Source organism: Orcinus orca, chromosome 9 (assembly GCF_937001465.1).
Source record: "Orcinus orca chromosome 9, mOrcOrc1.1, whole genome shotgun sequence".
Lineage (NCBI taxonomy): Eukaryota > Metazoa > Chordata > Mammalia > Artiodactyla > Delphinidae > Orcinus > Orcinus orca.
Window position 1 is genome coordinate 42,890,394 of NC_064567.1, and position 26,940 is coordinate 42,917,333.

At 42.7% G+C, this 26,940-nt stretch overlaps 1 protein-coding gene across 3 annotated transcripts in view; it reads right to left on the reverse strand.

Moving 5' to 3' along the window:
• Nucleotides 1-26,940, reverse strand: part of BMPER (BMP binding endothelial regulator) — a 262,469-nt gene that overhangs the window by 100,045 nt on the left and 135,484 nt on the right. For all 3 annotated transcript variants that reach the window (XM_049714462.1, XM_004269912.3, XM_033428300.2), the window contains exons 7-11: nt 17,128-17,227; nt 11,430-11,539; nt 7,588-7,728; nt 5,384-5,488; nt 1,418-1,463 (exon numbers count right to left, since the gene is read on the reverse strand). In XM_049714462.1, coding sequence (XP_049570419.1) covers nt 1,418-1,463; nt 5,384-5,488; nt 7,588-7,728; nt 11,430-11,539; nt 17,128-17,227 — 502 coding nt within the window. The remainder of the gene's footprint in view (nt 1-1,417; nt 1,464-5,383; nt 5,489-7,587; nt 7,729-11,429; nt 11,540-17,127; nt 17,228-26,940) is intronic.

Sequence of the window (26,940 nt, forward strand, 5' to 3'; positions counted from 1 at the left end):
CTAGAAGATCTGAGGAGTTCATTAAAGTCTATCTCTGCTTCAACTAGGAGGTACTTTCTAGGGAAATGCAAACATCTTCATCGACATGGATACAGAGGAAAACTTCATCAGTTTAGACTCGACTCTGCTCATCCAAAAAGGAATGAAGCTGGAAGCGGCCTCCAAACCATCCCTAAACAAAATTTCCTCAGAGAGTCTCTGGGAAGATGATTAAATGTAATAGTTTATACACATGTTTTAAGATCAACTGGTGTGTTAATCATAGCTAATTCTTCTTTCTGCATAATTCCGAGGCTCTACTAAGTCATACTTGGTTGGCCTCCTTTGAGTTATTTTATGTACTTCCTTACCTTTAAAGAAAAATTCTTTTATTAAATCTATAATTTAATTTTCATTAATTCAGCCAGCACTTTCATCCAGTGTATAGTGTATAATTGTCTAATATCTCTCAGTCTCAAAAAATAGTGAGATATAGATATGTATGTGTATATATATAGTAATATATGTATATATGGTAATATATACAACGAACCTATGCATCCATTGTCTAAATGGGAACGCTTGTTCCCATGTGAAAGCTGCTTTTCAACTGTCATCAAAGCCCACTTCTCTAAGCCTAAATGGCTCAAAAATACCTTCTAATAGACTCCATGGCTTGGTTAATCCTGCTTATCATACTAATTTGACAGTGACATTATGAATACTCCTCCTTTAACGAAACACTTCAGAAAGCTATCTTGAAAGCATATGAATGTGAGGGGACTAAAACAGTGGTTTGCTAATAGATGTGGGCATGCCTACATGTGGGGATGACATTAAATCTGTTGCTATGCTCTCTGTACAGTCCCAGATGGCTTTCAGAATAAGCCATGTTAGAGAGAACCTTCAACAGCTCAGTAAAAAATAACAGGATGGCCAAACCACTGCCAACCTAATGAACTCTTGTTTTCTCTCTACCAACAGCAACAGGGGATGTGCCCAAGAGAAAGGGCAAAACGGTGGGGGTGAGGGAGGAAGAAGGGCAGCTGTTTGGCTTCATAATGATAGAAGGAAAATCTCTCCTAGATTAAATATAATGTTTGGTTTTACTGGATATCATTATCTTAGCCGCTATGACTGCAAATGCTATTAGCAGTTAAAAGGCACACATGAAGTTATCTGGTCCTTCCTAAAACCTCATCAGACCGTTTGTCTTCTAAATTTCTCAGAGCAACAAATTCCAGTGGAAACATCTACATTTGTCTCAGTTGTGCTTCTGTTCGAGGATTACCATTGACTTAAATTGTCTGTAGAAAGGTGAGATGATCCCAACCTAGACCTACAGAACTAAAATAGGCTGAAAACTTACACCACTGTTTTCCTTGTTGCACTATAAAATGCAAAATAAATATTAATAGCATATTTTTAACAAACTTACTTTCAGTGCAAATAGGACAGCATCCTTTCCTGTTGAGAATTTTACCCTAATCAAGAGAAAAACAAATAAAATTTCAGTGTTAAGAAACAGGGTCTGCTGAGGACAAAACTCTTTTTTAAATCTAATACCAGACAAACCAATGAAATCAGTCCCAGCTGTATTTGAACTCAATGCCCAGATGGTGATGATGGTGGTAAAAATGAAGTTTCAAGTATCAGGTTCTATGGCCAGGCAGAGTCATTCAGAAAGCTTTCCTGTTTTTATCCTCTGAGAAATACAATATCTAAAGGCCTCATTGGTGTGATTTTTCTCACATGGAGCGAAGATGGAGACAGTCTGGATTCCACCTTTTCACTGATACCCAAATCTAGCCCTCTAGAGACCAAGTACACACACATAGAAATGGGAATTGGCTGTCAAGCTATCAATCCATGCAAGGCCTTCATTCTGTCTTTGCTTATTGGAAGGGCCCAAAAATAAACAGTAACCCAAGCTTGGGCCTATGCATATGAACAATATCTGTGCTACGGATCAAATTCAGTCTGATTTCTTCTTTCAGAAAGCAGTATGCTATCCCTGTTAAGTCACTATTATGTAGTCAAAGCCAATGAGGCTGAGGGTTTTCCATTACCTTTTTGGAAATACAGTGTAATCGCCTCTACTGCATTTCTTTCAATTTTTTGTTGATACTTGACATTTAAAGGAAGAAGCATATTCTCAGGACCCTTATCAGAGAATGGATCTTTCTTATCTCTGACTCAGTGGAATCACAGGGAAAAAGAAATGTGGAAGAGGATTAACATTTAGGAAGCACATGCTATGGAACAAACATCCTACTAGATATTTCCCCTAGGTTATCTAACATCAGGTTAATTGTAAGGATTTTATAAGTTAATATTTTATATTTTATAAGTTTATAAGATTTTATAAGTTAATATTAAGGACATATTAGGGTTTAATTACTATTAGGTTATTATAATCTGTGTTATTAAGATGCACAAGAATTTTATGAGCTGAGCATTTTCCTTCTTACAGATGAAGAAATTGATGTCACGCAATACAAGGGTCGTAGGACCCAGAATCAAACCTGATTCTGTGTGACTTTATAGGCCACGTTCTTTCCACTCCAGATTTTTTTTTTTTTTTTTTTTGCGGTACGCGGGCCTCTCACTGTTGTGGCCTCTCCCGTCGCGGAGCACAGGCTCCGGACGCGCAGGCTCAGCGGCCACGGCTCACGGGCCCAGCCGCTCCGCGGCATGTGGGGTCTTCCCGGACCGGGGCACGAACCCGTGTCCCCTGCATCGGCAGGCGGACTCTCAACCACTGCGCCACCAGGGAAGCCCTTTCCACTCCAGATTTTTAAGATGAGAGAGGTCTCATCTTAATCTTTAAGAGAACGTAACATTTATTTGGTATCTGCTATACAGTAGAAAGAATGTTATACGTTCTTCTTACTTTATCTCATGTATGCTTCACAACAACCCTCTAAATATAGATGCCCCTTTCCCATCTTTATAGGAAACTAAGGAAACAGACCACAGAGAGGTGGCCCAAGACTTGTGTCAAGGCCACACACTGGTTTACGACCTGTCAATTGCATCAGAAATAGATTTAGGTACTTAAAAAAAATCATACTAACCAAAAATAAACCAAGGCACTAGTTGATTATTGAAGAATTAGAACCATGTCTGATTCATTTTTGCTTCAGCTAAGCCTTAAAAGGTACATTAAAGGCTATGACAAGTTTGAATGAGACTTAAAACTGGCAGCCCTCCCATGGCTGGGGCACCATGACAATTTTATGGCCAAGAGCTCTCTTATCTGTTTCTATTTGGCACAGAGGTCTCCTTCGGCTTCTCGTGACTCAAAACAGTTGAGGACAAAGCCAGAGGAGGTTGGCTCAGGCTGATGGAATGATAGTACCAGAGGGTGGCATCAGGTACGCTAACGGAACGGAGCAGAGCTGTATAAACCAAGTCCTCAACAAAGGGTGACTATGATTCCCTACATCTGCATCTCGACAGAAACAGCCAGCTGCCTTCTTCAGGAAGTGAGAATGGGGCTGGTCAGATCACTAAATTAGGCAGGGAATAAATCAAGTGCAAGCTATGAAGTCTGAGCTCCTGAGTTACATGTAACTCGCTGTGGAACTCTGGACCCGCTGTGACCTCATCAGTAAGAAGGGTCTAGTAACAACACCCACCTCAGAGGGGTGGTCTCAGCAACAAACAAGATTGGTCCTGTGACTACAGAGAAAGTTTCAGTACATATTAACACTGATGAGACGACCTTGTCCCCAGTGGAACCCTCAGTCCCTCTCAAAAAAGGCACTCCTTTGCCCCTGGGGGACTGTCAGGGAGGGAATCCAACCACAAAATTCTTTTTCAACAAGGCACGCATACTTCTGGAAAAAGAGATGTGTAGTAGCCAGGAAGGACAGAGCAGGAATACAGTCTGCTTCTCCAGAAAAATTTTTTTTTAATTTCCCCAGGCAATGCAGGGGAGGGGAAGTAAGTGTTTAACAGGATTTCCATGGTAGAACTAAGTTATCTTCCAAAGTGCTTGTGCTGGCCCCTGAGGAGGGAAAGTATGAACCAGAGGAATGGTTGGAAAAATGCCTAGAAACAGAAAGGTAAGCCCTGGGGCAGGAGCCGGGCACTGCCTGATGGGCTCTGACAAGCCGAGGAGGGGTGAGGCGGGAACAGGCCCGCCTGGAGGGACGGATGCTCCTGGCCCAAATACGGTCCACAAAGAAGAGACACTAATGAGATGCTGGTGACTGAAAGAGCGTTGACCTCCCCATGGCAAGAGGACAATGAAAACCATCACGCCTGCAGCACAGCCCTCTGTTTTTGTCTTGTAGAATAAGGAAGCCCATTATTACTAACATGTGCTGCCAGAGTTCATTAGCAGCAAGGGTTCCCCGAGGACGGGCAGAGATGATGTGATCCCATTTTTCCCAATGAATATTTATAAGCAGACCATGCTCAAGTCTCCTTATTGTATCTCCTGGTTTTTTTTTTTTTTCTTTTATAGGAGGTTTTCAGTTTTATGTCTGAGGCTTTTTAAAGCAAGACTAATTAGGGTTTTTTTTTCTTTTTTTTCTGCCCCTTTTATTCAGTTGTGCAATAGCAACAGCTGTTGTTTTTTTGTGCCTCATTTGGCCCTCAAGTAAAAACAGCAACTTTTTGTTTATAATAATAACAGATGTGAATAAAATTAAAAGCTGTCTCTGACAGAGAAGGGAAGACATGTCCTGAATATATGGATGTATTTTTTCATTCACTGGACGGTATTGAATAGGCTTGACATTTTCCCAAAATGCATAAAACCTTGAAAGGTTTCAAGTTGCTGAGGTGAATTCAATGAAGCTCATGCTTTGGAAGATAATGGTTGCTTTATTCAGTGTGCTGGAACTGTGGGTCTCTGAAAAGAGATATTTCCATAAGGACGCTATTTCCATTTGGGGCTACAACAGAGGCCAGGGTTAGAGAGGGAAAACTTCAGTAAAGGGGCTGGAGGGTGCTGCTGGGCAGGTGAAACCCCTTGGGAAATTTACTAATAAACAACCACATATTCTTTGAATGGTTAATGGGAAGAAAATTCTGATTTGAGAAGAGAGAGAGAAAGGAGGAAAATGCAAAGGACGGTTATGATGTTCAACAGAAAACCCAGCAGAAGAAACAAGGGAGCAGATCAAACAGGAGTTGGAGACATTGAAACATAGAACTGGGAGAGGTCCGTAAGAATTGGAGCAAGGTAAGAGCTTTTGTCCCGCTAGGCTACAATCTGAGTGGGAACCATAAAAGCAAAGGAGCAAGCTTTGCAAGGGACATGTGGCTGTTTGCGAACTTGGCAATTTTGGAGGATCTGGATTTTGTGTTCAGAAGGTGGTAGGTGACCATGCCACACACAGGATGGTTCTCAAGATGCTCAGGTAGAGAGAAAGTCAACCTGCACACATACCTGAGGGCAACTGCTGATGGGAACGCACTGCTTCTTGCGACACTCTGTCTTGCCTTTCACACAAGCACAGATGGTGCAGTTGACAGAGGACCACATCTCTCCATCCTACAGGAGAGAGCACAGGATTCTGCTATCAGCTGGAGGCTGATGGGAGCTAATCCAGCAGGCTGGGATTTGTCTGTCAAGGAAAGCATTTCTTACCCTGAGTGATGGATGCCATCGTTAGACTAAATTACTCTGAGGTGTTCATCTACATCTAACTGATGTGATAGATTAGATTGGAGGGGGTGTGTGTATGTGTGCATTTCCCCTCCAGGATATAAAAAGAATTCTCGTACATCTAACCAAGTCAGATTTGCATCTTGCACCTCCTCCATTGTTTACTTAGCTTCACCCTGGGAGACGAACAAGAGTTTTCATACATGATGCAACCACAAGGGTCTAATTTTTCCATCTCATAGGACTGAAATGTTTGAGCTGTCCCAGATGCCAGCAGTTAATTGAGATGTCCGCAGGTGGTTAGTTTATTCCCAGATGTGACATGGTTCTGGCCCACACAGGGCACGAACATGCAAAGAACAGAGGCTAATTCATATGACTCCCATTGCCAGGAGGACACCTGACCCGTAAGCTGTCTGAAAATGTGGAGCCCAGACAGAAAATTCCAAGAGCCATTTGTCCCATGTCCCTGCCTGTCTGATACTCTCCTCCCAAAAAGCTGGGTAGCACTTTGGGACACATTTTCTAGTCCAGAAAGGGCTGTTTGAGGAATTTCTTTGACTCACTGGATTTATAATTGGCAATTGCCGAATGCCCAGTCACAAAAACCCTGCACCTCTGGAGAACATGCAGGAATGTGCATCCTTGTTTGTGAGAAAGGAGATTACAGGCAAAGCAAGGATTCCTTTCTGGGCTTATGGATCTAAGCAGCAAATTTTAGTAAAAACAGAAAAACTAGCCCAGATCTTTGATGTTGACTATTTCCCTTTCTCTTCCTTCTCGTTTTTTGAAGGTATTTTAAGGACTACTACTCTCCAGTGCCTTTTATTTCTCTGACTGAGTCTGTCTCCAAGAGCATCTGACTACTGCAAATTCTCTGAGTGCACATTTCTAGGACTCTGTAAATTACTTCAGGCCTTGTCTACTTATATGAAAGGACCTTTCTGCGAGGAGCCTGGAAAGCACTTTGCACACAAAACTGTCATCAGAGTGAGCCTACTGCATCTGGAGGCTCTGGAGACAGAGGAAGGCTTTGTGTAAAGTGGACACGTGAGTGGCTCTGGAAGCCTGGTGTAACCACAACACACACACACGACGGCCTTCCCTTAGGCATGACACATCAGGGCTTCTTACAGATGCCGTAAGGATCAAGACTCTCCCTCCACCTCTGTAATAGGAAGTCTAGCTAGGTGCAGCAGGCCTGAGGTGCCTCTGTCTCTGACTTGATTCTGAGGGTCTCGATTCTCATGGTATCCTGAGATGATGCCTTCAGATACAGAGAGACTCCCTCCACCCCTGGGGAAAACAGACTAGATGGGAAGCACTTTGGACAAAGCCAACAATCTTCATCCAGACGTTTAAATGGTGGCTGCGCAACTTCCCACCCGGGCTGTTAGAAAACGACGTAAAACATACCTGAGATGGGCAGCAGACAGCCCTTCTAGCTCGGCTGGGGCAGAGCTCTCACCTTTACTCACCTGCTCTGCTGGCCACATACCCTGTGAACATCCTCACCTGAACATCTTCCAAATGAGAAAATCTCTCTTCGAAAAAGTAATTTAAGTGGAAAAGTTCTAAAAGAATCAGGGTCTCGGCAAGGAGCACTGAGCATCTCCGACTGCCGGAGATGCCCCTGGGCATTTGGGTACCCGCAGCTGTACCATCCAGGGACATCCTCAGCTCAGCCCCAGCCACTGGCCACCACATTTGGAAAGGGGAATAATGTTTTACAGGTTTAAAGTATTTTATAAAGCAAAAGTAAAGCCAAAAAAAAACACGTTTTCAAACAGTTGCTTCTCTGTCCCTGTGTGTCCTTGATTCTAAATACATATGTATATATAATATTGTAATATAAATAAGTACATTTATACACATACACACATGTATATATCCAAAAGATGGAATACTGCAATCTGCATTTTGTCAGGAGCTTTTCACCACTCAGTATCGTACAACAATTCCCATGAGCTTGGCTCGTGACATACCCGGAAAATCTTGTTTCCAAACTTGCACATTTTGATGTCTTCCAGGGGCACTCGTAGAAGGCACTCCTCACAACAGGCCTCCTCGCCTTTGCTGCATCCACCAGGGTGGGAGCACTTCTTCTTACACACTACAGTAGAGTCCTGGGGGCCCAAAGGCAAACCGGACATTAAAAACGATTTCCACCTCTACCAAACATCCTACCTTGCCTTCCTTTAACAACCCACAACTAACTGCTTTAAAACATATCTTGAAGATACCGTATGTTAATTTGTTGCCATAAATCTTTCATTCACTTCAAAATGTTATTTGCTGACTTAGTATCTGGACCAGAAGAAGAAGCTATGTGACATGTGCTCCCCACCTTCCAAGGGTTTATCATTTAATGCTCAAGAGACTGATGATTCTGCTAGAGCCAATGTGTGGCAAGAAGCCCTGGGTCACTGTGGGCCAGCAAGCTTCCTTCTTTCTTCCTACCCTTTTCCTCTTTTGCAGCCTTCATTAACTGTGCTCCTTCTGTTCTCCTCCATGGCTTTATGACACCTTCTAGAAGTTTAGTGTAAAGGTTTAGCATACCTTTGATCAAAGAGTAAAAATTTAGAGCTCATGTTCCATGTCAAGATGAAATTCCTTACTGTGTTCTACATTCACAAAGGAACCAAATAAGCGGTTCCAAAGCTGGGCCTGGGTTCTAGGGCTCTTCCATAAACTGTGTGACCTTAAATGAGGCCACTTAAACTCTGAGGGTGACAAAGTTTATATCTGTAAAGTAAAGGGGCATGGCTTGATTTCTAAAGGAGTAGCATTCTATGAACAAAATAGCCAAGTAAATTGTGCCTACTTATTCACTCAACAAAGCATGGAAGAAACGTTCAGAGCAACTAAAAAAAGTAGATTTCTCCAGTTCCCCAGCCAACAAGCTGCAATTTCTGGAGTAGACTGTCAGGTGGAATGACTGTAAGAGCAAAACATTTATGTAACTTATCAGAAGTCAAGATGGAAGAAAGAAGTGTCCCAGGGTAGATGGGCAATGACCTCAAAGTGTTGAGTTAGTGTGAGCCAACAGCAGGGAAATGAGAGACTAAACCCCTCTCCGAAACATAGACCCTATTAGTAAGCTTGGAGAGATGACTCACTTCTGAGCATGGCATACAGATAGGTTGTGTAAGTCAACAGATGTAACTTCTATAGCTTCTACGTTAATTCTATGACTTCAAGAGGCACTTCTGGTACCATCTACTATACTCCCACTAACTCATCCACTTAAAATTAATATGACAATGAGATGATCCTTCACAAAAAAAGGCATTTATTATTCTTTATTTTTAAGGTTCTAACCACATCATACAGTGAATAGGATGTAGAGTTGAACAAGACCAGGGTAGAATGCCAGTTCACTTATTGTGTGTTGTCTTGTGCAAATCCATCTCCCTGAGCCTCAGATTCCTCATCTTCAAAACGGAGATGATAATACCTACTTCTCAGGTTTATTGTGCAGTTTAAATGAAATATGTAAAGTACTTGGCACAGTATCTGGCGCATAGAAATTATTATAAGTCAACTCATAAATTGGAAAAAAAATCCTTTGTCAAACTGTATGTCTTGATTTCAAGTTTGAAAAACAAGGGCACTCACTAGCTCTCGAATAATGCATACTTCATGGTAGATTTCCCAACTTTCATTAAATACACACCCACCCCCCCCACACACACAAACACACACACAGTACCCATTAGATCATTGCCTGGCACTGGGTTAAGCAATGAGAATACAGAGATGGATGATGTGCTCTGTCTTCAAGGAACTCACGAAGAGGAGAGATAACCATCTAAACAAAGACTGCAGTATAATGTGGTAAACAGAACTAGTAAAGGTGTAGGGGTAGTAGAGAAGATGGAACAATTACCAATCTAGGTGGATCAGGAAAGCCTCACTAAAGGAGGTGACACCTGAGATGGGCTGCTGTGGATGAAGAGGAGTTTGCTAATCAAATTTAAAGAAGATGAGGACACAGCAGGCAGAAGAATCCTTAAATTTGAAGGCATGGAGACCTGAAACCATACTGTGTTCAGAGAACTATTTCCTGTACCTGTCATGGCATTGGATGGGGATGCCAGAGAGGGAAGCTCTAAATAATAACAAACAATACTGATCATCCCAAATGATTGCAGCCTGATTCTTCAAGCATCCAATTTCCCAGAAATGACCGTGAACTCATACTCTGATAAAAACATCTTGAAGGAATGGTTATACTTCTTTTGAGTACTGGGACATATTGCCTAATCATCTCTCAAAGAATCTCTTAAAGAATGAGACCCAAGGGACTTCCCTGGTGTGTGGTACAGTGGTTAAGAATCCACCTGCCAATACAGGGGACACGGCTTCGAGCCCTGGGCTGGGAAGATCCCACATGCTGTGGAGCAACTAAGTCCGTGTGCCACAACTACTGAGCCTGCACTCTAGAGCCCGCGTGCCACAACTACTGAAGCCCACGTACCTAGAGCCCGTGCTCCGCAAGAAGAGAAGCCGCCGCAATGAGAAGCCCGTGCACCGCAACAAAGAGTAGCCTCTGCTTGCTGCAACTAGAGAAAGCTCACGCCCAGCAACAAAGACCCAAAACTAAACAAATAATGAATTTATTTTAAAAAAAAAGACAAAAAATAGAATGAGACCCAAAATATTGCAAGCATAACTAATTTCCATTCCTGGGATGCCTGGCTTTCCAGTAATCAAGAGAATTGGAAATGTGATGTGTTTCATCAAAGGCTCAGTATCCCCAAGAGGAAGCTATAACCTGTGAAATTCCTGGAGAGAAAGAGAAGTCCTGAGGATGGAGGCCAAGGCGGAAGGAGTGGCTATGTGTTTAGCACAGGATTATACAAACCACGGAAGAGAGGACGGAGCCTCAGGAAGGTAGTCCCGGGCTTCAGAATTACTCACTGTTCAGTGCCAGGGAACAGACAGTTCAGACCTTACTGGGCCACCTCCCTGACGGAGTGCATGCTACTTAACAAAGCATGCCTCAAGTAACCAGGAACTTCTGAACTCTAATCCCAGCTACTGACTCATAGTTGACATTGAGAAAAGCTCCTCTTTCCCTCTATAGCCCTCTGGCTATTAAAAACAAAACAGCAACTATCACCACCAAAATGTATTATTCTAAACTCGTGTCACATAGATGTTTGGGTTAACTCACTAATGAATGATCCTAAAGTCCTCCATATAAATGATTTTCTCGGTTTCAGAAATAAATCACCAAGTAAACATAGTCTAGAAACGTATGATATGTATCCCTTGAAATTTCTGAAGCTGTGGAATTCTTTCTTTACCAGTCACTAGACTTGTGGTTGCCTTTTGAGAAAAGTGTGCAATGACTCAAGTAAGAAATGGTACAACGAACAACACATAAATACTCTCTTCCCAAGCTACCAGGTTTATTTTTATGATAAACTGTGAATCCATGCCTTTCTTTTCTCTTGAATGTGATTAAAGCCATTTTTATTGCCAGGTGCATCAGAGAATTCATCTTGAATAACTAGAGCCAGAGAACATTGCCATGTGCATTTGTCTGATTTTTTTAGAAAGTCCTTCAGGAAGGACAGCCGCTAAGAGTTTAATTCTCACCACCAGGAGCTAACTTACGGGTCCTGGGAAGATGACAGTGAGTTGTAATTTGGGTCCTATGTTTGAACATTCTTGTGACCTTGAAGTAAGATTTTACTCATAAAGTGACATCAATAATGCCTCCTTCCCGTAATTAACACATTATCATGTTTGGCTATGTTAACACTAAAAACCAAAAATGCTATCAGTGTTGGACCGCAGCCCCTCAGAACCACCTTACCCTGCAGGTACATGCAGTGCAGTTATCATAGAGAAAAGAGGATCCATTGTCATAAACATCACTGCGAAAGAGGCAGCTTCCAAACGGGAGGTCAAATACTTTCCTCTGACCTAGAGGGAAGCAATGGCATAGCGTTAGCAAGACAGAAGCCAGGTATGTCCCACTTCATCATCAGCAATTACATCACAGGAGTGTTAAACATTCTCACAAGATCAGCTATTTTGGTGCACTAAAACAGAGCCTTGGGTCAGATGTTCCCAGGGGATCCCCAGGAGTCATGACTTTAGAGAGTTTTTGCTAAAGAGACTTTGATTCCACACTGAATCCTTTAAGTTCAACAAATCTTTATTACGAGTTCATCATAGTGAAGCAGGATGACTAAGACATTCTATCCTGACAGAGCTCAGTCTACTGGGGAAATACACCCACAAAAGATGATTTCAATACAGCAAGATGGTCAGCTCTGGAAAGAAGCCAATCTGGGAACTGTGGGGACAGGGAGGGAGAGAAGACTTCTTGGAGGATGTGATGCCTGAGCTGTATCTGAAAGAATAAATAAAATTATCCAGAAAGTGGGTATTGGCAGGGAAGAGGCAGGAGAAGTCAAGATATCCCAGGAAGGACTAGGATGAGGAAAAAGAACTAATGAGATAGCATCTCAGTTGAATAAATGATAAGTCCATTGGCATGAAAGGTGATGCTAACTCAAAGAGCACCGAGAGGCAGACTCCAACTCCCCCAGGGTCCAACCTTCCACAGGCATCACACCACTTGTAGAATTACCTTGGTTTTCCCTGATGTGAGGATTTGATTGGGGACCCAAAGGACCAAAAAAGCAACCCCGAATAAAGGGTACAATCCAATATCCTCCTTTCTTTCAGTATTTGAATCTCTACTCCTTGGATCACATAAAACATCCCTGAAATATTACTTCAATTAAGGACTAAGTTGAGAAGTCAAAGATTAATCATCACTCATCAGATTTATACCCACACTCTTCCTGTAAAAAGGTTAAAAGAAATCTCTATTTATTAGGAGGCCCAATGAAATGCTGAAATACTTATAAGCACATGCTAAATGCTGTTCTCAGAATTAGAATTGTTCAAATCAGAGAGATATTTCTGTCTTTTAAGAATTAAAAATAGCTCTGCTTCAATTGAGTATTTTTTCCAAATTGTGATAACCTGGTTTGCCTTTTTCCAATCTTTTATAGATGGTTGGACTGGTGGATTGATACGTCAGTAAACTGCTGAACAAAAAGACTCTTCAACGAGTTTATCCCCCTGAACAAATGTGACCAATGGCTTGAATTATCCCTCTAGAAAATGTAAATTTTACCTAAAAATATTGGTGTAAAGCTCTTAGCACGGAGCCTGGAACTCGTTAAACACACCCAATAAGTGGCAGATGATACGTGTTATCATTATTAGAGGTGGTATAATTCAAATACGATCCTGGGCTGTGTCACCCTAAGAGGTGCACTGGGGGACTTCCCCAGCGGTCCAGTGGTTAAGACTCCACATTTCCACTGCAGGGAGCACGCACGGGTTCAGTCCCTGGTCAGGGAACTAAGATCCAGCATGCGGCTCAGTGCAGCCAAAAACAAATAAATAAATAAGAGGTGCACTGGGTACTCTGTGTACACAAACCTCTGATGAGGCTATCATTGAAAACCAGAAAAGAGAGGAAAAGAATGTTGTCATACAAAAGGCAGAGGTATGTTGTGTGAATGAACCTTGGTCAAGGGAGAATTGAACAGCACATCAGTGTCCAACAAGCCGAAAGTCTAATTAGTCTAAGAGGCACCTAGTAAGCATCCCTGTGTTTCCTTTTTTTTCCTTTCTGTCTTCTGTTGTGTGGGTATGTTTCTTTTTACTTTCAAAAAACATACAATCTTACTTTAATCCCAAAGTCATCATGGCTCAAAATAAGATAAAACATTCAAAAGAATGGTTCAGAGACTCCATGCATAGCCTAATTTAAGCCATTTCCACATTGTTCTGCAGGGGCTTAGCCCAACTGTAAAAGGTCTCATTTGGAAGAATTATGACTTTCAAGTTTCCTAAGACTTGACGTTCCTTTTGTAGTCTGTCTTATGACCACGGACAGAAAAATCTGCATTCAATACAACAGCCATTGTTCATGTGAGAAACCTCTGACTTGACTCAGAATATCCACGATACCAGCTTCAAAGCATCAATCAAGTCTACTTATCTTCAAGGCCAGGCCCCAAACAACACCTCCTCTGTGGTGACTTTCCCACTTAGACAGGACACTGCTTCCACCATGACCCACAGCATGAGAATTTCAACAACAGCGAACTGGCTAATTCTATCCCAGGGGCACAAGAACACGCTGGCAACCCAAGAAGCACACAAATCAGTGGAAATGCCTTTAGTCAGCCATGTCTAAACAATTCTGCTTTGTTCTTAGAATACCTTTGTATTTACTTTAAAAGTAGGGGTGTGTGTGTGTGTGTGTGTGTGTGTGTACACAGCAGGAAGGCAAACATTGTTAGATGAAGAATTAGCAGCAGAATCCTCCAAAGAGGAGAAATCTGCCTTAGTTTAACAAGATACCTTTATTTGCCAATTTGGTTGTAGAAAGATAAGTCTTCAAGGTATGGCCATGATAAGCTGGGAAGGAGGAAAATAAATCAGCAGATGTTTTGGAACTGGGGAAGGCAAGCTATAAAAGAAAAGACAGATATTCAAGGAAAAAGTATGGACAGTAAGGAAAGGAGACTGGAGCCCAAACAAAAGAGGCAAACAGTGAAATTTTCCTGAAGGCAAAATATCTAAGACCTTTTAAGAACGAAGGGAGCTTAATAGTTCATTTTATGTTATTCACTGTGCTTCCCTGAAAAGTAATCATCCCCATTGATGGTAAACCTTCAGTGAAATCTGCTATGCAAGCCCTGACTCAATAGAACGACAGAATGTGAAAAGACTAGAGGGGGGCTGTCCCTGAAAGGACAAAATGATGTTGAAGAAGAAGAAGGAAGAGGAAGAGGAGGAGGGAAGGGGGAGGGGGAGGGGAGAATAGATGAAAGAGAAAGGGTACAAAGAGAGAGAAAACAGCAGAAGCAGAAACACAAAGCCAGTGGTGACTACAGAAAATATAAGCCATCCCCCAAGGGTCCCTGGAGATTCTGGTGGGGATGCTGGATATTCTATTGTATTCACGTGATGGATCAAGCTACTTTTATTTGAATCTTAAAGAGTCTGACCTCAACTAACTCAAGGACCTAAGGACCACATGGAAGAAGCTGACATAAAGTTTAAACAAAAGCCAAAGAGTCTCATGCTCTAGAGCCTCTCCGTCATGGGTTGTCTCCTCTCAGTTGGTAACATTCGTGCTGCTCTCCATGTCACCAGGGAAGATGAGTGGCAGCAGGTTAAAGTAACTGTGGGCTCAAGAATCACAGAGACTCATGTTCAGGTGTCAACTTCATAGCTCACTAGCTGTGCTACCTTCTAGGAATCTACTTGCTTCTCAGTACAATAAAACTAAGAATGGCACCTACATTACACATCAGAACTCTATACTTAGCACCTGTATGTCACAGCCTCTTGAGAAAACTAAATGAGAAAAAGTATATACAGTGTTTTCACATGGTGCCTAGCACATAGCAATTGCTCAAAAAGAAATAGCTAATCCTCCTTTTTTATTGACTATTATTCATTATTCCCTTCCAAACCTCTCATTTTTGGCATGTTATCCTCCTGCTTGTTTTTGCCTCTAAAAGTATTGGGTTGGCCAAAAAGTTCCTTCGCTTTTTAAGTAAAAATAAAAGACACATTTTTCATTTTCACCAAGAACTTTATTTTTTTTAATTTATTTATCTTTTTTTGCGGTACGCGGGCCTCTCACTGTTGTGGCCTCTCCCATTGCGGAGCACAGGTTCCAGACGCGCAGGCTCAGCGGCCACGGCTCACGGGCCCAGCCGCTCCGTGGCATGTGGGATCCTCCCGGACCGGGGCACGAACCCGTGTCCCCTGCATCGGCAGGCGGACTCTCAACCACTGCGCCACCAGGGAAGCCCTTCCACCAAGAACTTTATTGAACAACATATTCACCATTTTGTTCCACTACCTTCTGCCATTTTTCAGGCAATTTCATAATTCCATCTTCCCAAAACTTTTTATCTTTTTGAGCAAAGAACTGTTCCAGGTGTCTTCCAGGGAACTGAAATTTTTTCCATTAAGGGAGTTTTGTAAAGACTGAAATAAATGGAAATCTGAAGATGCAATGTCTGGTGAATACAGTGGATGAATCAGAACTTCCCAGCCAAGCTGTAACAGTTTTTGCCTGGTCATCAAAGAAACATGCGGTCTTGCGTTACCCTGATGGAAGGTTATGCGTTTTCTGTTGACTAATTCCAGACGCTTTTCGCCGAGTGCTGCTTTCAGTTGGTCTAACTGGGAGTAGTACTTGTTGGAATTAATCGTTGGGTTTTCCGGAAGGAGCTCATAATAGAGCACTCCCTTCCAATCTCACCATATACATAACCTTCATCACCTTCTTTGGATGAAAACCAGCCTTTGGTGTGGTTGGTGGTGGTTCATTTCGCTTGCCCCACGATCTCTTCCATCCCACATTATTGTACAGTATCCACTTTTCATTGCCCGTCACAATTTGTTTTAAAAATGGAGCATTTTCATTACATTTAAGTAGAGAATTGCATGCGGAAACACAGTCAAGAAAGTTTTTTTCGCCTACCTTATGTAGAACCCAAACATCAAAGCGATGAACATAAGCAAGCTGGTGCAAATGATTTTCAGCGCTTGATTTGGATATTTTGAGTGTGTCGTCTATCTCCCGCATAGTATAACATTGATTGTTCTTAATTCCTCAGTTTGATCGCTATCAACTTCAACTGGTCTACCCTACTGTGGAGCATCGTCCAGCAAGACATCTCCAGCACAAAACTTCACAAACCACTTTTGACACGTTCACGTTACAGCACTTTCTCCATACACTGCACAAATCTTTTTTTGCATTTCAGTTGTGTTTTTACCTTTTTTGAAATAATAAAGAATGATATGCCAAAAATGTTGCTTTTTTCTTCCATCTTCAATATTAAAATGGCTATACAAAAATTCACCAATTTTGATAAGTTTTTTTTTTTAAAGCACGCTGATATGACAGCTGTCACGATACAATCTAACAAAATTTTTTGAATGAAGTTAAAGACAACTAAGCACTACTAGAGCCATCATATGGAAAAAACCAAACGAACTTTTTGGCCAACCCAATTACACTATATTCCTCCATGTGCATTTACTTCACACGCCTTTGAAATATATTCCTACTAAGTGTCAGATGCCCAGTTAAAGATTGTTTCCCAATACTGTTCTCCCCACAAAAATATATTCCTACTAATCATCATATGTCCAATTAAAGATGGTTTCTTCAATACTGTTCTCCCCACAAGGGGCTATTATCCCATGTTGTCCAGTGTACTGGGTTTACAGATACATGGGAAGACAAGAGAAAAGAAAGCTCTGTGGAGGCCCAGAAGAGAGACAAACTCTGTACACACCTTACACTCGGGTAATCAGAAGAAGGCATTGTCTCTAAGAAGCCACGAAATAGCACAATTTGAGAACCTCAAGATAACAAAGTGGATGACGACTCTCAGCAGAAACTCCAAGAAAAAATTACATTGTTCTTTGACCTGCAAACAGTCACTCACCCAAACATTTGGGGCAGCACTGTCCTGGGGGAATGTGGCTAAGGTGCTGAGGACAGGAGAGAATGGGACAGACTTCTCTCACGCACTGTGTCCTGCCTCCCTGAAGAAAAGAGAAAGAGAAAAAAGCACATTTAGAAAAGTACTTGCATATATATATATTGTCTAACCAAGATATCTGGAACAAACCTAGGCCTTTCCTGGTGCTGGGTCGCTGGGGTGACTGCTCAGATCTGTGCAACTGTCCCCAGGCATCCTTTGATCTTCCCTGTAAGCCCCATGAATGATACCCGTGAGAAGACCGACCACCCCTAAAGAGATGGCTACAGCATCACCTCTCCCCAATCACCACCACCTTTCTTTACCTTTTCCCCTCTTAAGACCAGCCAACCATCTCAGTCTGCCTGAGATTTGAGGCTTTCAATACTAAAACCAGGGAAGTCTCGGGCAAACCCAAACGAGGTGGGCTCTCTTTCCAAGCCCAATGCAACAAAGCAACTATTGGGGTTTAACTGAGATGTGTCCTCTTCTGTCCTGCTGACAGCTTCCTCCATGAAGGCTTCCCTTTTGGCCACACCTTAAAGGTGTTGCTAGAGTGGCTCAGCAAGGCTCGGATTTGGGGAAGTTAGCCAATCTGCTGAAAATGGATATACTGAAAGCCAATGTTCGGAAGAACCATTTCACTGAAGTCGCCCAGCTAACCAAACCTGTTTCGATTAAGTAAGTAGAAGGTTTATGATTATCGATATTAGAAGGACTGGCAGAGCTTTAGCAGCCTTGGAAGATGTTCTAGAGCCTTCAAATCTTTCCCTGCCCCTCATCCTTGACCCCTTCTGTCCTCCAGCATCTATCACCTCTGACACCCATTCCTTTCTTCTCTTCCTCAGCATCCCTCCTTCTCTGCCCGTCAGCATCTCTCGCCTCTCCAGGATGTGAAGATGAGCATACCAACTCCCCCTTCCCTATCCCTCAGCAGGGACCCCTGTTTTTCCAGCCTCAGCAACTTGTAACTGAATCTTCAGAAAGCTGGAGCAGAAAAAAAGAAAAGTGCTTTCCAGTCAATTTACATCCAATAACTCTGCAAGGCTCGTGTGAAAACCATCCTGTGCACTATGCATTGCTATCAAATTTGGGAATAATTAAGGTTTTTTCTTCAGAAAATTCAGTAAGTTTGGTAGATAGATCACTAGGCAAATGGAATTTCAATGAATTGGCTTCTCTAGGATTTGAGCTAGAAACCAAACTAGTAGACCCTAAAAAGTACCCATTGTCTCAAGCCTGGAATTTCTATCTCGAGAGACCTCAGGAAATGAGGAGCTCACGCTTCAAAGAGTCCTGGGCCTCGCAAGGGAAAGATTCCCTTGTGGCGTTTCCTCACACCTTCCCCAGCACTTTCTGTATTGACACCAGACATTAGCCGTCTGGATCCTTCCCATCCTAGCATACTACTCTCGCCTGTTGTTTCTGCTTTCCCTTCCTGTTCTTGCCATTTTCATTATGATAGTTTATTTTTTGGTAGGAATGGATGAAAAGGGTAGGGCACGTTATGTCTTTTTAAATATTTATTATTTTTAAGCCACTTTAATGTTGGCTTCTTCCCCAAACCAATAGAAAACACACGAAAATACCACAAAAAGCTCTTCTGTTGTTTTTACATTATTTCCAGATCAGCAAGAATCGCTAAAACTCTCCTAGGAATCCCTGGCTGTTCTCAGTGAGGTTCCTCACTCAACTCTGCATAATCCTGAAGTCTGGCCTTTCACCAGACTTCAGAGGCGCATAACCTGAGTCTAGGTCACACTGTGAGGTCTGCCCCAGCTTATACATAAACCACAAAAGTCAAATCTAGAGGGAGGACAGAATGCTCTCTTTAGCTTTTAATTTCAAAGAAGTTCATCTGCCAGCAACTTCCTAAAATCATGAAGCCTTGGGCCACACGAGGTTGCCTGGGTGTCAGCTTCTCTTAGGTGCACAGAGAACGTATTCTTTTCATGGATATTCTCTGTTCTTGTTGGATAAGCATCTATTTTTCAAGCATATTTTAAAATGAAAATTTAAGAAAAATATTGCATAACTGCATAGCCGTTAACTTGTCCAACACACTGGAAAGCTGGCCAAAGACTGTGTGTACTCCAGTAATTTTCCTTACAATAAGGTCAAAGAGTGAATTTTGCATACATAATACAACTGCAGTTTGTGTTTCCCAAGAGTCTGTTAAAGTAACTTGAACTCCAATCTGGGTTTGCTGGTTTGGTCAGGTTTTATTTTGTTTGGGTTGCAGTACTGTAGCATAGCCCAAGTCCCAAGGCTGCATTCCAATTAATACCTCCAAAGAAAGTCCCAGGCCCTTTCGGCTCACAACCTGCTTCTGTGATTTCAACTCAGCAGGGACTCTGGTTAAACTATAAGCTGGGGCTCTGCTGTAAACTAAGAAAGTTAAAATAGCAGAAATAAATATGTCTGGTTCTAAAAATGTACTAATTCCTATTGTAACCGCACTAACTCAGGCTCTATCAGATTATCGCCATCGCTTTCTAATTGGCTTCCCTGCCTCAACTCTCTTACACTAAACCATCCTGGGAGGTTCAATATCTCCAAGACTCCTTTCCAGCATCCAACCACTGTTTCATTCTTTGATCAAAGACTTATTCAAGGTCTACCATATGTTGGGGATACAGCAGTGAATATAACATACAAAAATCATTCTTTATGGAGCGTGCCCCCATGCTAAGGTGGGGGATGACTTACCACTGCATTCAGGAGGAAGTTCAGCCCACTTAAGCTAAAAGTCAATGTAGAAGTGAGTATGTGTGTGTAGAATCCTTTTTCTCCTGACACAGAGCCCATCTACATTCCTCAGACTCCCTTGCAGCTAGGGGTGGTCAATGGGAGGTAGATGAAAATAATGTAGAACACTTCCAGGCCTGACTCATAAAAATCTCTCCCATTCAAAGCACCATGCTCTCACTTTCTCTCCCTACTGGAAGGAGAGCCAGCTGAATGGTGAGAACGGCAAGAACCTTGCAACAAAGTGAAAGAGCCTGCTTCTCTGAGTCACCATATGGAAATCTACCCACTAAACACGTGCAAGGAACTGTTAAATGAGCAAGAAATAAATTTTATTTTGTTAAAACACGCAGATGCATTAGTTCTTTGTTACTGCAGTTAGGCTACTTTGTCAAGATACCCCATAATCTTCTCTCTCATCTCCTTTCCTCCCAACACCAACACAGAGAGAGGGTTCCTGTGTATCTTGTTTCTTTCCTGTCCCCAAGAACATCTTATGCCTTCTATCTTCTTTCTACATGCCTCTTTCCCTCTCTCCCCCCATCATTAACCCCTATGGATATCGGGCTTCACTCAAGGTCTATTTCACACCTCTTCTCATCTGTGAAGTCTTCTAGATGCCTTCATTTCCCAGTAACCTCCTCCATCTTCCCATACCTCTTCTTTTCTCATCTGTATTCCTGTATTTTTGACACATACATAAACGTTTAACCCTGAGAGACACTGGTTTTGCCTCTAAGCTAGATTATGGTACGGGCAGGAACCAATCCTTTGAGCCTAATATCCTTCAAGAGAGTAATGGGGGCTTCCCTGGTGGCGCAGTGGTTGAGAGTCTGCCTGCCGATGCAGGGGACGCGGGTTCGCGCCCCGGTCCGGGAAGATCCCACATGCCACGGAGCGGCTAGGCCCGTGAGCCATGGCCGCTGAGCCTGCGCGTCCGGAGCCTGTGCTCCGCAATGCAAGAGGCCAAAACAGTGAGAGGCCCACGTACCGCAAAAAAAAAAAAAAAAAAGGAGAGTAATGGGCTCAAGGAAGCATCTCAGTAAAAATTCGTTGAATGAAAGGAAGAGCCGCCACACAGAATGAGCTCCAGAATCCCGATGAATTTTTCAGAGCACTTTAACTACAGGGTGCTGATCAGATGGCAGAGTTCAGGGCTGTCTGCATCCCCTTACCTTTGTATCTCCTTGGGTTTTGAATATTTTGGGTACCAATTAAATGTTGGTGCTGATACTTCAAAAAGCAACACTCCACTTCAATTTGTAAAGCTGGCAGGATTCCTAGTATTCCATGTATTTTTGTCAAATGTTTGAAAATTTCTAAATGGTTAAAATGCATAAGGACTAATGCCTATTCCCATCTGGTCAACAAGAAGAGGCAAGCTAGGAACTTCCACCATACTGGTGAGTTACAATTTTCACCATTTGCCATTCCTTGAGAAGGCAAGTTTGTTCTTTAGAAGTGGTCCTTTGTTCTAATTACATATGTGAGTGCTTCTCCAAAAGTAGCTGTTTTTAAAAGAAAAACATGAAACTTGTTCCAGGTCTATTTTCTTATTTTTGTTTTAGCTGATTTAGTCAAGAACACAATTGCTCTGTGTCAAAGTTTACCCTAGAGCAAGAGTTCTGTTGTGTAATAATAATAAAAAAAATCTATCTTCCTGAATATAGTGATGAGTGCAAGATGATAAAACCACAGCCATGTGCATGCAGGATGCTTCTCCCACCCCTGAGGGCTGCTGAGAATTGGGGGCTGGAAACCTTTCTGTAGCATGTGACATGGCACTCATCCCTTGACCGGGAAACAGAGTGTGGGCCCCTAATGGGAGGCGGGGGGAAGCACAGCAGTGCATTGCTAACCGGTTACAACCAATCAACTACACTCAACCACATTCTGGAGCAGTTTTTTTCCCAATGTGCAATTGCTTGAAGAAAATGGACTTCTCCATTGATTCTAGATAAACATGGGGAAAGTGGGAGAGAAAAACTGGAGGGGTTAGTGTAGGGGAGAAATACATCTTGGGTGCAAAGAGTTCATGTGTGACCCATAACTCTTACATCAAAATAGCCAGTGGTATAGAGCTGACCTGTGAGCAGAGCACCAACTCTGAATTACAGGTTAGGTCAAAAATCTTTCCCCAAAGAAATGCCTTATCCATGCCTTATCCATGCCTCTCTTCAACCTGGAAATTTATTTTGGTAAAGTTGCGGAGCATGACAATTACTCCAGGGGTAAAGGACTTGGTTCTTGGCCAGTGCAGAACAGGAAATCCAAGCAGAAGAGAGGCAGCAGGAGAGCTGTGAGGCTGAGGGAGCAGAAGTAGAGTGGACAAAGGCAGAGATGTCACCTGCAAATTATAGTGGGTGATAAGCCCACTACGATGGGAGAGAGAGAGAAAGAGAAAGGTATATATAGATACACACACACTACATAGGCATATATGTATACACCACATGGCATAATAATTTGTGTGGGAGGTTGTGAGACTTACCCACTAGACTATGGCTTTTCAACTTTGGCATTATTGATGTTTTGAGTCAGATAAGTCTTTGTTTCAGGAGGCCATTGTGTGCATCGTAGGATGTTTAGCAACATCCCTGGCCTCTATTTACTAGATGCCAGTATCTCCCTTCATCCCCTGGTTGTTATAAACAGGAACGTCTCCAGACACTGCCAAATGTCCCTGGGGGACAAAATCAATTCCAGTTGAGAACCACTGCACTAGACCAATGTTTTCGCAAGCCACAGTCCAGGAATCTGCATTTTTAATAACTTTCCCAGCTGAGTTGGATGCTGCTGTCCAAGGCACTGCATGTTGCAAATGCCTCACTAACAGGAGCTTCCAGCGAGCAGGGATTAAAGCTTATTTCTCTTGTGAGTTTCTCCAGCAGCTAGTGCACATCACAGCTTGTAACATGTGATCGAGACATGTGTTCTGAATGATGGAGAACATTTTTCAGGTGGAGGGGTTCTCTCTGAGAGAAGAATCGGGCCCCATTTCACCTCTCTGGTAGCTGAAGGCCACTTTTATTCAGGTTTGTGGAGGCAGAGGGTAGGAGGGAAGGAATGGGTGCCTGCGATGGATGGGATTGAATTGTGCTTCTCCAAGGCATCTGTGCTGAGTCCAACTCAGCCTTTATCATCACCATCTGTGTGGATCCTGGAGACGTTCGACCCCGAGAAGCTGAACATTATGCTATGCACGGGTTTTTGTTTCCAAGTCATAAAACAAAACTCAACTTCGATTCTACACAAAGAGTCAAGGATATGTCAGCAAAGCTTGGCCAAGATATTTATTTTGTCCCATGAAAATCTTGTGCAAACAATGACCCCTGAGAAGTGCCCACTGGGCTGATAAAAACAAAAACCTTTTTTTTTCCTTCACAGTCAGAAAATCAAGACCTGCTTTAAGAGTCAGCCCGAGCCAAATTCCTTTTATTTTTCCCATCAATTAATGTTTCTCAGTCCAATTGTATTGTTGTTTTGGTTTCCTACTGCTGCTGTAACAAATTACCGCACAGACTTAGTGACTTAAAACAGCACACATTTATAATCTCACAATTCTGGAGGTCAGAAGTCTGAAATCTATTTCCCTGGGCTAAAATCAAAGCGTCGGCAGGGCTGCATTCCGTCTACAGACTCTACGGAAGAGTCTGTTTCCTCGTCTCTTCTGGCTTCTAGGCGCTGCCTGCCTCCCTTGGCTCATGGCCTCCTTTCTCCGTCGCCAAAGCCGTCAGTGTAGCGTCTTCAAATCTCTCTCTGACCCTGGCCCTTGCTTCTGTTACCACATCTCCTCTGACTCTGACCCTCCTGCTTCCCTTTTATAAGGACGCAGTAAAAAGGGCCCATCCAGATAATCCAGAATAATCTCCCCATCTCAAAATCCTTAACTTAATCATATCTGCAAAATCCCTTTTGCCATATAATGTGACAGTCACAGGTTTGGGGGATTAGGATGTAGACATCTTGGCAGTCAGGGAGCCATTATTCTGCCTAACAAAATTATTATTAAAGAAATGACATTTAATTTCACTGTACAGTCCCAGATGTAATATTCCAGGTCTAATGTCACTACAACACACTATAATAACCTGTTCTATCAGCCTTTCCCTCACTGAACAAGCCAGTTTTTTCCCATGTTTTTCAGAAAGGAAAAGATAGCCAGGAATCTCAATTTAAACCCCGGTCATATGATTGCTGAACTGAACACGTTCGTCACTTCCTGTGTGTTCTTCTTCCTATGCTCATCTCTAGGTATTTCATTCTACCTTTCAGAAGGTGACATTCAATCCAGACAATTTGATTTTCTCACCTTATTCACTCTCTCCTTATTGTCACAGGCTGCGATCGTAAGTGCTGCTGGACGTCTTCAGGAGCAACTTTTTGGTGTTAAGGAAGGAGGACACCCACCCTGTTTGCCAACAGGTCTCTTCAGGGCCCTTAAATTGAAGTTCCCACCAAATTGTATGACGTGTCACCCTCTGGTCCATGCCAGTGAGCCCTGCAGGAACTTGAGTGTCCTCTGATGGCCAGACAGATGACTCCCAGAGGGTTTGACTGTGTTCATCCTATTCAGAGATACTTGCAGGGAATTACAGAGAAACTCCTGCATGGCCTCAGCTGGGCGGGGGTGGTGGGTTGTGTGGTTCCACAGCCAGGCCTCCCCTGCTGCCAGCTCAAGGCTTATTTTCAGCCCAGGTGAGCAGGACCAGCCCAGCTGTGGAGACAGCAGTGGACTTCAAGGGCCCACGGAGGCAGAGTCAAAGGTCATAATTTTGTGAAATAAATATTAGAGTCGTAAATAAATAGGTGATGTAAATGGGTTTATTATTTCTTCACTAACACCGTTTTCAAAGGGGGTTTCCGTCTTGTGTTTGCTTAAGCCTCATATTTAAAGGTGAAATTCATGTCTTCCTCTTCGGGTCCTTGTTCTTAGCTCTTTCTTGTCACTTAGCTGCATGGCAGGGCTTCGTGTTTTTTGTTTGTTTGTTTGTTTTTAATGTTTCTGCGTTGAAAAAGAAAATTTCAAACTTCTTCCTCTTCCCCTAACGCAGCTTTCCACGCAGGCAGACACACAAATCACTGATAAGACTGGGATACTGCTAGAGGCAAATTCCAACTGGTTGGGGGTTTCCACAAATATTTGACTCGTTTCTTTGTCGATTATAGAAGCAGGAAGATAAGACCACCCTGGAGGATCGAGATCTCTGAGCAAATGCCCTGAAACATGAGGGATAAGGAAGGAAAGCCCTGGGAATTAGAGCAGAGTTGCCAGCCCTGGTTCGTCTGGTGTCTGCAGGTAGGTATTGAAGGCTGAGGGACAGTTGCAGCAGAAGTGATCTGCCCTGAAGGATGCGATGCCCCTTTCCAGGGCTCAGTGAGCAAAGAGGTAGGACTTGCTGATAAGGGCCCTGAGAATCTGGCCCTGCCTTACTGGCAAGCATGGGGGTTCCCTCTCTGAAACAATCAATAAATAAACAAACAAATCCACAGGAGAACACCCTCCTGATGTTTCAGATTCCCAGAGACCTCCCAGACCACCCCGGTAGGACATTTCTCAACTGCCCTCTAAAGAAAAAAAAAAAAAACAGCAAAAGAAAGAAAGAAAACGAGCCCTCTTCCTTTTCTTGCCATTTTTATCAAAGTTCAACCTTTCATCATCATGTAGGTAGTCAAAGCTGTTACAAGCCTACTGCTGACACATCAAACGCTTTATCTACAGTCTGGCCCAATTCCAGCGAGATGAAAAGCACGATCATTCAGAACTCACACCTCCCGTGAGTTATGAGCCATTCCTGAAAGGAAGGAAATAACACCATTGTGCAGGAGAAAGGGCATTTTTCATGTTCCCCAGGCTGTCTACACCGCAGCAAAGCTGGATATGCGCTAAGGAGGAAGCCATACGAAAGCCTTTGATGGACGCAAGCGTCTCTAGAAATACTGACCCACAGACAGAAACCCAAGCATTGCTGATGGACTGCTCCTCTAAAACCTTTCTGTTGACCTTTAAGTTTTTGGATACCACATACTTCATATATTGTTTTATTTTGTTTCCACAATCTTTCGTTTGGATTTCGACATCATTTGCCCAAAATGGGTTGAGAGTTCACTGAGGGCAGAAGCTGTGTTCATCTTTCTTCTGTCTTTCTCAAGTACTTCTGTCTTCCCAGCTCCACAGAGAGACCACAGTAACGTCAGAAGTGTTTGGTTTTCAGTTAAACACCTACTTGTTGGGGTGACAGTTAAAACTGGAATAACTCAAAAACGTTTGTGCTCCAGTAATGTTTCCTAAGGCCCCAAAATATCTGTCGCCTTGAAATAAACTAATCTTAATTAAGATAAATCTGGATCCCCTTATTGTATTGACAAAATGAGACTTAGAAGTCTTTGAGATATTTCATAAATGTAGTATGACTGAACACACTACAGAAAAATAAGATTACATTTAAACTTTGTTTTAATTTCTGAATAGCAATTGATGAGGCACCGCATTTTGGCTTTTGTTCATCCATGCGACACACATTTGAGTTTCTGTAACGTTAGACACTGTGGTCTTTAAATGAAAATTTTCACAATCTCCATTCAATATACGTTACTATGTGCAGTTCTCTACTTTGTATCAAGTGGCAATTCCCTAAAATTCTAACAAAATCTAAAATGCCATGAGTACAACAATCATGGAGCCCAATAAACACTCTGGCCTCCATCAGGGGACACTGTCCAGGGAGACTAGAAGTTCCTGCAACTATTCATTCAAACTAGTGATGCCCCCCGGGTACTGGTCTTGTCAACCACTTCTAAGTTTGTGTTTTGAGACAATCAGGCTGTAACTCAATCTTGGCAAGCTTTTGGGATAACAGTAATCTAGGCCCAATATGATCAAATGAAAAGGAGCATACAAGCTGTTGGAAACAGCTGTGGTGGAGGGCTCCCAGCTCGTGTTCTGACATGTTTGGGCAAGTCCAGTGAAAGAGAGAGGTTCACCTGTTTGTCTTCTTGTGAGAGCAAAGCCCATCTTAAGGGAGGAAG